The sequence below is a fragment of the Hydra viridissima genome, unplaced genomic scaffold (assembly GCF_058129835.1).
Source record: "Hydra viridissima isolate aposymbiotic clone 2 unplaced genomic scaffold, HvirCarnegie_v1 scaffold_6, whole genome shotgun sequence".
Lineage (NCBI taxonomy): Eukaryota > Metazoa > Cnidaria > Hydrozoa > Anthoathecata > Hydridae > Hydra > Hydra viridissima.
In genome coordinates this window covers 1,418,687-1,429,548 of record NW_028324305.1, presented here as the reverse complement: position 1 = coordinate 1,429,548, position 10,862 = coordinate 1,418,687, and the positions used below count along the sequence as shown (strand labels likewise).

The 10,862-nt window shown below is 30.8% G+C and overlaps 2 protein-coding genes across 14 annotated transcripts in view; one reads left to right on the top strand and one right to left on the bottom strand.

Moving 5' to 3' along the window:
• Window positions 1–142: 142 nt before the first annotated feature.
• LOC145190678 (uncharacterized) lies at window positions 143–10,499 on the bottom strand. 3 transcript variants are annotated; one of them, XM_090089778.1, is made up of 25 exons: window positions 10,406–10,472; window positions 10,148–10,255; window positions 9,870–10,007; window positions 9,215–9,774; window positions 8,935–9,123; window positions 8,709–8,843; window positions 8,455–8,607; window positions 8,182–8,355; window positions 7,729–8,017; window positions 7,293–7,477; window positions 7,132–7,215; window positions 6,489–6,785; window positions 6,221–6,373; window positions 5,783–6,022; window positions 5,184–5,593; window positions 3,883–4,162; window positions 3,562–3,740; window positions 3,357–3,475; window positions 2,939–3,262; window positions 2,596–2,858; window positions 1,359–1,475; window positions 1,086–1,247; window positions 912–980; window positions 577–797; window positions 143–487 (listed from the first exon to the last, which is right to left on the bottom strand). In XM_090089778.1, exons 5-25 carry the CDS (start codon window positions 9,104–9,106, stop codon window positions 368–370), a joined length of 4,146 nt encoding a protein of 1,381 aa, XP_089945904.1. In that variant the 5' UTR covers window positions 9,107–9,123; window positions 9,215–9,774; window positions 9,870–10,007; window positions 10,148–10,255; window positions 10,406–10,472; the 3' UTR covers window positions 143–367. The 3 variants fall into 3 exon arrangements, 2 of the variants coding, with proteins under 2 accessions (XP_089945904.1, XP_089945903.1); XR_016453155.1 differs by having other exon boundaries at window positions 912–976; window positions 8,935–9,774; window positions 10,406–10,499; XM_090089777.1 differs by having other exon boundaries at window positions 8,935–9,774; window positions 10,406–10,499.
• The window catches only part of LOC145190661 (nitric oxide synthase, inducible-like), a 40,996-nt gene continuing 37,447 nt past the window's right edge, over window positions 7,314–10,862 (top strand). For 6 of the 11 annotated variants that reach the window (XR_016453156.1, XR_016453158.1, XR_016453157.1 and 3 more), the window contains exon 1: window positions 7,369–7,520. Coding sequence is in view for 3 of the 11 variants with exons in the window: in XM_090089780.1 (XP_089945906.1) it covers window positions 7,511–7,520 (10 nt within the window). In the remaining 8 variants the exon portion in view is untranslated. Of the gene's footprint in view, window positions 7,521–10,862 lie in introns of all 11 variants that reach the window. The other 5 variants (XR_016453162.1, XR_016453161.1, XR_016453159.1 and 2 more) reach the window with 4 other exon arrangements.

Here is a 10,862-nt window from a genome sequence, read left to right as displayed (position 1 = left end):
GAATATGTGAAAATAGGCTATTGAATATTTACGTAGCACACTGCTACATAAAAGTTTAATCACTGCGCAGATGTTCTTTGTTGTTCGGCCAGAGCATTCTCTCTAGAATACTTTCGTGGTGTATAAAAATGTACACGTTCTAGATTTTTTTTTTTTTTAATTCTTGTCTTACTAATTCTATTCACACATCTATAGTATATTTGCTTGGGTGTTCTTGTTCGTGCCTACTTATGGCGTTCGGACTTACTGATGACGTTCGGGCCTACTGATGACGGTAAACTGTTTTGTTCTGCGTTCTTTGATGACGTTTACACTTGTCTGCTGCTTTTCGTGCAGGTTTTATGACTTAAAAAAAAACATTTCTTCTTTACAAAATGCAAGAGTCCGGCAAACTTCTTTTGAATAAACTAATGTTCTTTGTTAGTTTCGACAAGTTGCTGGTTAAAGAGGCCACGGATGGTTCACTCTCAGCGATACGTATGAACTCCTAAAGAAAATGGAATTATCATCCGATTAAAATAAAGTGACGTTGAATTAACTTAAAGTTAACTTAAAGTATAGCATATCAACAGATACCTCAATAACGCTATTGAGAAAATTTCTCCCTGAAATGTTGCTTCTTTTCGTTTTCATCAATTGGTTGCTTATTTTTTTCTTCAGCTCATGGAAATAGCTGCTCGAAGTTTTAGGTATTTCAGATTGAGTCAACGAATTTAATTGGCTGGCCCAATATTTAATGCCTACGTTATTTTGGTGAGCAAGTTGTTGGTTTAAGGTTTTTAGCTGCTGATCAATACCTAGAATTATTTTCATAAAATTATAATAATAAATTGATGTAATTACAATAACGCACAAACAATAAAACTCATCATAAAAATATAAAAATGATAAATAAATAAAGATGTTTTTACCGTCTCTGCTTTGTCGAAGCCAATATATCATATCATCTCTATCCAAGCTTGTCGGTACAACATCTCTTGCTAAGTACAAGTTGCATTTAAAAAAATATTCTGCTTTACGAATGTAATTCAAGGAAATTGTCACATTGTTACTACTAATTTGTTTTATTTAAGTAAAGAAAATACCTGTCTTAATCTGTTTGTCAATATCTTTTTTTTCCACCAGTAATCTTCTTTTTGTCTCTCCTATGCAACGTTTTCCTTTAATATAAAAGCGCTTGAGGTCTTCGAGGCTTTTAACAAGATCTTTAAAATGGCGAACTGTGTTACGTTTGATGAGGCAAACATCTTTAAGAAAGCAAAGTTTCACTTTTTTTTTTTTTTTTAATAAAAAAAAAACTTTTTAAGTTTATTTTTAATAAAAAAAAACAAAAATAAGAAAAAATATGCATTCTTTACCTTTGTGATGCTTGCCAAACTTTCTCACCGGTCCTGGCGATGATATATTGACCTTCTCTCTACTTTTTATCAAGACCCAAGATGCGTGTCTTTTAAATGCGTTTACTGTTTTTGATCCTGTTTTTTAATTGAAAATTTTAATTTAGGGTCTATCGCAACTAACTCATTAAATTAAAATTAAAAAACAGATTTCAATATAAACATAACTAAACTTGCAAGAAAGACTGGTACCTAAGTTAGGATTTTAAATATTCAATTGGGTGGATTGTGCTCATGGGCTAACTCGTTTAGAGACCGACCTAATATATTTGAACTTTCGTACTAACTCACAGGATTACATTTGTGCTCTGTTACTTGGAGTTACTCTTAAGATATCAGTTTCCTTCTTTTAATTATGACGAAGATTAATTTTTTTTTTTTTTTTTTTTTTTAATTTAAAAATTAATTAATTTTTGATCTTTTGTTATTCATATAAAAATTAAAAATTAATTTTGTTGTGAGAGATCTGACACGTTCTATTTTGATTATACATTAAAAAGTCTGGTTGTGAATTATGCAAGGAAAATCTGTTTTTTAAAAAAAAAAATCCATTCCTTAACTCTTTTTTCTTTAACACTTTTTCATGAAGCGCATTCTTTACACAATCGTTATAACGCAAAAAGAGTTTTGATTTTTTTATGTGTTGGATTTCTGCGGATTTTTACTTATTTATTCCTTCAACTGCCACTTTAACTTTTTAACGCAATTTTTTTTCCTAATCTACTTATGATGTGAGATGTAATGCGAATTTTTAGGTGTAAGATGAACTGCAAATCTTTAAATGTTTTTGCGCTGTTTTAGTATACTTGAAAATAATATTTAAAGATTTCGACAGACTTTTTTCAATTTAGCTTTTATACAAATTGTATAGCATATATACACAGCTCGGGTGACCAATTGCACAGTTTTTCCTGAGACAATTCCGATTTTAGAAAAATTGTCCTGCGTCCCGATATTGAAAATAGTGTTCCGATTTTTTGAAATCCAAGAAACTGAATCAAACACATAACAAATGGAACAAGAATCTGAACGCAGCTTTGATTTTCAACTTTTTGATTGACAAAAAAAAATCGTGACTGTTCCGGAAAAATCTGCGCAGTTAGTCACCCTGTACATAGCTTGTATAGCATATAGAAAATAGCATGTAGCTAATATAACAGCTTGCAGTAAACATGTCCAAAAATAGCTTAAGAGTTACCTTTAGTGACGTAAGGATGAATTTTGATTTCTAGGGATTCAGTTAAACGTTTATCTATTGCATCATCATCAGTATCTTCGTTTATTGATCGCTTAACTATTGTTACATTTTTAATTTTAAATGTAGGATTAAAGAGAAATTTAAATTTCTCACTACCAAGTGCGGTTCTACCATCCTCTAAATTCTCATCGCTGATCTCATTCCTTTCTTCGTTGTCTTCTCCGTTTTCTTCTAAATTTTCTCTATCTTCTTTCTCTTGGTTACTTAAAGAATAAGAATTTGTTTTAAGTTTAATAGAGTTATTTATAGTATGGCCAATCGTTTTATCAATTTTTTTATTTACCTGTAACTATTTTTGAAATCAAAAAATAAGCTTTCGTGTTCCGCAGCTTCAGCTTTAATACCATCAATCAGCTCCGTTAAAGTTTTAAATCGCTTTTCTGCACCTTCAACAGCAGCTTCTGCGAATTCCCAGAAAAAGTTGTGGTTTATAAAAAAAGTCCTCTCGTTCATGGCGAAAGTTTGACCCAAAAACTTGTAGGATATCGAATTGAAACGTAATTCTGGGATATTTATATCAGCTAGTTGTTGAGTAGAGGTCGGAATTTCGTTTGTAAACTCGAATAACTCTTGTTTTGCGTCATTCAAATTTTTCACAAATAAAGTTCTATCCATTAAATATAAATAAAAATAAAAACGTATAAAAAGTGAAGGACAAAAAATTTAAAAGTATAAAAAAAAGAAAAAATAACCATAGCAACCTATTTTGAAAATCCCCAAACTTTGATGACGATTGTTGCTTTAATTTGATAAGTTTCTTTAAGAGGATGTCAATTGCGTCGATCCGATTCTTCGTTGTATTGATATCTTCTGCTAAATTCTAAAAAAAACAACTGATATAAAATTATGGAATCATCCAAGTAGACGGAAACAATGGCGTTGAGTGTTATAAAAGTTTTTACTTGCCCTTATTTCGTCTCGTTCATAATGAGCACTGATTGATGTCGGTATTTTAAGAGCTTCACAACTAGCAATACATTTAGTGTCTGCTGCCAGGTAATTGCATTTTTTCCATTTAAGACATCCTAGTGGTTGTCCAGTTACCACAGTGCAGTCGGAGCTCCAGTCTAATGATTCGACGCATTCTGTAAAAAAAAAAAAAAAAAAAAAATGAAATAGCTAATATATAAATAAAAATATATAAATAAAAAATTTAAAAATAAAAAACTTGTTAATCAAATAAATTTCACAACATTTCAATTAGCAATACATTCTAATAAAACTCACTATTTCCGCATATATCTACGCAATCAGATTTTATTGCTTCATTTGCTTCCTCTATAAGCAGACGTCTCTTGAAAATATTGTTTCTCCTTTCACTATTACGATTTAGGAGATAATCTCGCTTCAATTTTAGTTCTTGCTCGATTTCTTTCATTCCTGAAAGTAGCTCATTGAATTTGTCTAGTATTTTAGTCTGTATTTTCTCATGAGCATCTCTGATTAATTGCCTTATATTCTCAGTGATTTCAGGCATTGCTGCTGGTACATCGAGACTTGCTGTAATCTAATAAAAACTTAAATGTAGTGAAAGTTGCAAACCAAAGTTTTATAAAAGTTTTCAATGACGACAACTGAAAGGAATCATTTGTTGATGTTTCAAAGTCCCTCATTTACGAGAGACTTTGTAATATTTTATTGCAAAGAGTATTTTTTAAAAAATACCAATTTTAGATATTCAGTTAAGAATGTTAATTAGAAAGCCTAAATTACTGTTGTTTATTCTCTGATTCCGTTTATTATTGAAAAGAAAACATTTCTAAAACATTGATAAAGTATTTTCGAACAAAAACGACGGCTTAAGGTAGCTTCACAGGAAATAAAAGGTGTAAAATCAAAAAAAAAAAAAAAATTGAAAAACATGATTTTTGAGACTTTTAACAATGCTGAAAATGATGGTACAATTGTTTTTTAATAATTTTAATTTTTTAAGCAACAATTTTGCATTTTGCAGGTATGATATAAAGTAGCTTCCTTAGCAACGCCTATAGCAACGGAAAAAAGCATTTTAACATAATTTATAAACTCAAAACACGATATCTCAACATTAAAAAATGCTTAGACCTTCAAATTTTCCCTAATTGTCCAATACATATATATGTAGAGAATGAACTAGAATCTTGATAATTGAATGAATATTTATTGATTGCTAAGTCTTTTTTTGAACCCTACCCCCTAAAAATTAGTCAATTTTCAGTTTTTAGGGACTTAAAAGAAATGTTTTTGTTTTTATATATTGATCTTAGTTCATCCTCTACCTCATATATCAGATAATAATATTGCAAAGTTGCGAGTTGTTTTAATTAGCCATTCTGGTTTAATCGTGTTTTGAAAAATAAATAAATATATGCTTTTTTATGCGTTTTTTATAAATAAAGTCCTCTTTTTTTTTTTTTTTTCAATAAGCATTTATATTTTATTGTTATTTTCATTAAATTGAATTTATAAAACTGATTTTAGAACAGATTTAAGTTATTTTACTAAAAAAAAAACATTTCCTGTGAAGCCACCTTAAAGTATCTTTTTACCTTCACGTTGTCTTTTCCAAATAAATTCGACAGGCTAACATTCATTTTCACTTCGTTAAAAACATATCCTGTGAAATTGAAAGTTAAATCTTCAGAACTTAAGCTTTTGCGTATGTATCCTTGGTAACCAATCGTTTTAATGAAACCATGTAAAAACGAATCTCTCTTATCTTTCTCTGAAGTTGACGTCATTTCAAAAACGAATTCAGGACCATCTACGTCATTAGTTTCACTTTTTAGAAACACAAGTTTATCGTTAAAGTAAGATAAGCGCTTCGGCTGAAAGGTTATTTTTAAGCCATCAGTGAAGTCTACACATGATGTGAGATTACCGAAAAATGTACTCATGCTCCAAACACCAGAGCATGATGGATAAAACCTGTAATTACCGAGCTCTTTCACAGTTTTACCTTGAAAAAAATGAAATATAACGTGTTAGCTGCTTTGCAATTACAAAAGAGAAGCAAAATGTTCACACCCAATCATAAAAGTGGCAGTAAAAATTTTTTGTTTAAAACCAAGACCAAAAAATTTTGAAAAAATTAGCATAATATGGAACCAATAACTAATTATTAAAAAATCAGTACTATGTTACTCACCATTTTTGTTTTGAGTAAAACCTAACACCAGTTCGTCACTAAAAACAGTGTTTTCTAACAACCGGTTTACTTTAAAATTTTTAAAAGCATTTGAAAGTTCGTCCATGGTCAACCCACGGAGAAATGCATATACCACGTCGTCGTTTTCAGAACTTTTGGAGTTAATACTAAGTGTAACAACAGCTTTATTTATGAAAATTGGTTTGTTTGTATTTCCGATTTCTATCTTCGCATTAAAATCTAAAAACACGTGTAAGAATAAAAAGGGTTACAGTCAAGTCACGCTGAAGAATTCTTTCAAATCAAAAAGTAACTATCAATAATCGTGTGCTCGTAGTTTCATTGAAAAATTAGGGAACGTAAAAATGTAAATAACATTATAAAGGAGACTGATGAAGAAGTTCGTGTTTCTCGATTTTTTATAAAGGGAATAAATACCTAAAGTTTTGATTACTTCATCTCTACTGATATCAGTTCTCGCTCTCATTGATTTTAAAGTTAACACAGAGTATCCTAGAAAGTTTTTCCAGGGCTGGTCAAAAGTTATTTTTAGTTCTGCTTTTCCAGACATTTCATCTTCTCCAACAAAAACTATGGAAGAGAATAAAACATAATCTTCTTATTTATAAAAAAATTAACATAACAGTTTTAATTATACTTTTTAACCATTTTAACTTTTTTCTTATTCTTCTTGCAAAACGCTTACAGTTTCCGACATGCTTTGTTTCTTTATGCACGATTTTCCCGCTAAGTTGTACTTTTGAATCCTTTTCGTTGCTTCCGGCAATCTTTAATTCTAAGGAAGTTAAACCCCAAACGTCACCGAACGACTTTGTAACATTTTTGAAAGTAGCTCTGAGCGCGTAGGAATTCCTTAAAGCATTTCCTTTTATCTCGATGTCCAAGTTGTGAGTAATATGGTTTTTGATGAAGTTGCAGATTGGTTCTTCGAGACAGGCTGTTTTTAAATTCACCGATAATTCCCCACGAATTACAACTACGCCTAAACATCCAAACTCTTTTCAATTAGTTTTTTTTTTTTATTATTATTGTTTTTTTTTTTTAACTAATGTTTTAAAAATATTTATAAAAAAGCCTACTTAAAAATTACCAAAAAAAAAAAAAAAAAAAAATGGTATTAAAAAGATACGAAATAAATAAAAATTCATTCAAGAAATTTTTTTGGATTTAAAAATGATATAAATTTGTTCAATCAAAATTATGTTAAACAGAAGTAAAAATAAATAAAATCCAGCAACACAAGTTAAAACAAAAAGGTAAACAGTGAAATGACAATAGAAACAAGAACAAAACTCTTTATAAAATTTTAGAAATGGATTTCTTTATACTTTTATTCTTCGGTGAAATAAAATCCCCAAAGACACTTGAAAAGATGCCCGTGAGGTTCCCAACTTTTGATTTCAAAGCGATTTCTATAAAAAATATTGATCAAGTTAAATTTTGCTGTAAATAAATTCTTTTTTAGCATTTAAACCATAGAAATTAATACCCATGTTTTTTAGTGTAAGCCAGCTGAATTTCAGCATTCGAGTTTGATATAGTTTATTTAAAACTTCATCCAAACCAACGTTTGTTAAGCGAAAAACTGTCGCAAGTTGAATTGATTCTTGCTTCCATATTACGGTTTCCAGGGGGACATCTTTTTGCGAGAAAATTATTGTTCTCGCTGAAATTCTGAAAGTTCAAGAAATCTCTTTCAAATTTTAAATGAACAAAGGTAAGATTGTTTTTCATCTTAAAACTGTATAAAGGTGAATAATTTTCGTTTTTTTCACCAACACATTTAAAAAAAACTTCCCACTTTGCAGCTGAATATTTTAAAAAAGTTTAAAAATACTAAGCTCTAACTAATAGTATAGTAAATTAGTTAAACGAATAGTCAAAATGGTATAAAAATGAACCAAAAGATTTCTTCAATCACTTACGATAAACATTTCGCTGCCTCTTTCTGAAGTTCCATCTTAAAAGTTGCACTTTTGTATGGAAAATCAACGAGCTCTTCAAATCGAGACAATGTACCATTAAAGAAGGTTGTTTGTGAAAGATATTTTGTTGCATCTGTTTGAGAATAGATGTCCATTTCCCCTGTGATAAAGTGCTTTTTGTCTTTCTCTGAGTTGACGATTTTTAGTTTCTTTGATGCTTGCTCTTCCATTTCGCTAATGTCAATGAGCCAAGCCTCTTTTACTCCAAATGTTCTCGAGACGTCGAAGACTACGGAGAAAAGCAAACAAAAAGTATGGAGAAAATGAGGGAACGGTATATGTTTAAAGCAAGTTTTACAGAGACAAATGAAGTTATGACCCCTTTGAAATAGCTATGGAGGTATTCTAAAAAATGTTTTAAAACAGTTGTAGTTGTTGCCTAATGAAAGTTACCAATTGGGTTGACTTCGATCATATTTATAAGCACATCGATTGATGTTTCTAAACTGACTTTAACGATTGTCGAATCTTTTTTTACCCCAAAAGGCTGCACTTGAACTCTTTGTAAAAAAACTTCTTTTTTCTCGTCCAGTGGTACAGCTTCGACATCTTGAGAGTATTCTTCACCTACGATAATCATGTAAAATAGATATAAATAGTTTGAATAAATATTTCTGCAAATCTAAGCCGCTTTAATCAAAAAAATATATAAAACTAAAAACGCACCAAAAATATACTTCATCATTGGTTTAAATTCTTTCGTAAGGTTCATCATAGGTTTTAAGACCACGCGCTCACCATCAATGGTCATTTTAATTATTATGTATTTGGTATATGAAGATACCGGAAGATTTTTACCACTTTGTAACTCTTTGATGCCTAAAATGAAAAACAGGCAAACAAAAAGACTTTTTTGCATTCAAAAGTTTTTCGTTGTTTTGGGATAAAATGATTAGAGTAGTAAACTTATAATTTGTCACCTGAAAAGAAATTTTTCCTTTTATCAGGAGGGTGAACCGAAGATTTCGAACCGCTATTACCTTTCTCCCAAGAATCGGCCTCGGGATAACCACTATAAATTACTGGAAAGTTGGTAGTATTAGAAGCAAAAACTCCTATTGAAAAAGGCTCAATTAAAAAGTCGCTCCAATAAAAAGCTTAATAAAAATACATCACAAACTTTTTTCTACAGAGAGATAAAACTACCTTCTACTTCTTTAAAGTCTTCGTTCTCACTTGTTGGCATGTTTTTAATTCTGTAAAAGTAAAAGATGCCTTCTCTTGAAATTGTTCGTAAGTCTGCTCCAGCTAAAAAACTATTCATTACAATTTGAATAGCTTCATTCAGAAAGTTCGAAAAGCGTCCGTCTGACACCATAAGAGCAACAGTTCCATCTACGATTTGAAAAAAAGGTATGCTAACATAATGATTGATGAACTGTGAGAGATCGTAGTTCTCTAGAAGTGAAAATAACAAAAACTTTACATTTTCCACTTCTTCTTTGGATTTCTGAACGATAACAAATGTTTTGGAGGCACGAGAGAAAACTTCCACACCACGTGCACCTCCAGTAATTTGAAACTCAAAACTTTCCCCGGGTAAAATATACCCCTCCAAATCAGCATTTATAAACTCCAACAGCTTCAACTCCAACCCTTGACTATTTTGAACCTCTCCTAAAAAAATATCATTGATGGGTTCTCTTTGAAATATTTGAAGAACTTTAACAAATGAAATGTTTTTAAATGAACATCTGCAAGTCACGTGGTTTCTGTCATATTCCGAACTTATATGCACGTTAATTGCCTCGCCGTCGAAGTTATAAAATGCATTTCCTTTGGATATAGCGATGCTCTTCATTCCTGCTAGCCGACTACTAAACGCAGGAAAGGTGAGAAGCATGGAAAGATCGTTTACAACAAAGCGAGTATTGGCTAAATTGTACGAATAAGTGTTAACAGACAGTCCATATGTCGGATTTCCTCCATCACATACATTTAAACTGTACGCAGCCACCTTCAATCTGTCAGTGTTTAAAAAGCGTCCTAGAAAATATAGATTGCATTATTGTAACTTCAAATCGAGGCTTTATGGAAAAGTAATTCTATAGACTACTTTAAGAATGAAGGCTTCGCTCTACCTGAAACGCGTGATAAATTGATATCAGGAAACAGTATTTTTTGTAGAAACTTTACTGATATATTCTTCCAAACTTCCTCAAGCTTCACAGTGTAAATGCATCCATACATCTCCTTTATGATTGACAGTTTTTTTCCAACTATTGTGAAACAAAACGAAATCAGTTTAAGAAAAAAAAACCGGTGCATTAGGCATTTTAGGGAATTATTTTGTTATTAAAATGTTGCAAATCAGCATATAATAAATGGGTATTTTTTTATCTGAAGAACTGCATTGTACCTTTGCGTTCAACTTGCGGAACAACGGACTTAAAGTGCTCTTGTAGCTCTTCAATGGCATCTTGTTTATAGGAGCATGCTTGAAGGACAAAAAACAGGAAGTAGGCACCTAAAAAACAAAAGGTGGTTTGAGAAAGATGTTCGAGAAATGTTTAAAAAATGAAAAGTAAACAAAAAATTTAAACAAATTTGTTGGTAAAGTTCCCAAACTGAACTAAAGAAAGAAAATGTATAGTGAACTTTTAAAGAATAAACCTACTAGTTTTCATCTTTATTTAAAATCATTCATTTATGTAACTTCATAATGGCCGAATAATGGTTCATATGGGCCGAAGATATGCAGAATGTGATTTGGAACGAACTTAGCATGTCTGAGGGTAACCCAGCGATCTAGCTCTAATGCTCCTATTATGCATTTGAGACAAACTGTATCAGCTTTTGTTATTCTTTTTTTATTCAGACTGCTATTACAATATCCGTAGTGTGTTCTTACTAAACCAAACTAGGAACCACTTGTTTTTAGAATCTGCCATTTAAAACAAACCAAAAAATTTATTTGAGGCAATGTGTTAAGTTTATTATATAACTTATTCTTCTCGAGAACTTTTTAATGGAAGCCTATCTGATAAACTTGCTTATTATCTTTTTTACGCTTATTGCATTCGGAAAAGACGTTTTTTTTTGTATATATATTTCCAATTAAATTGGGTTGGAAA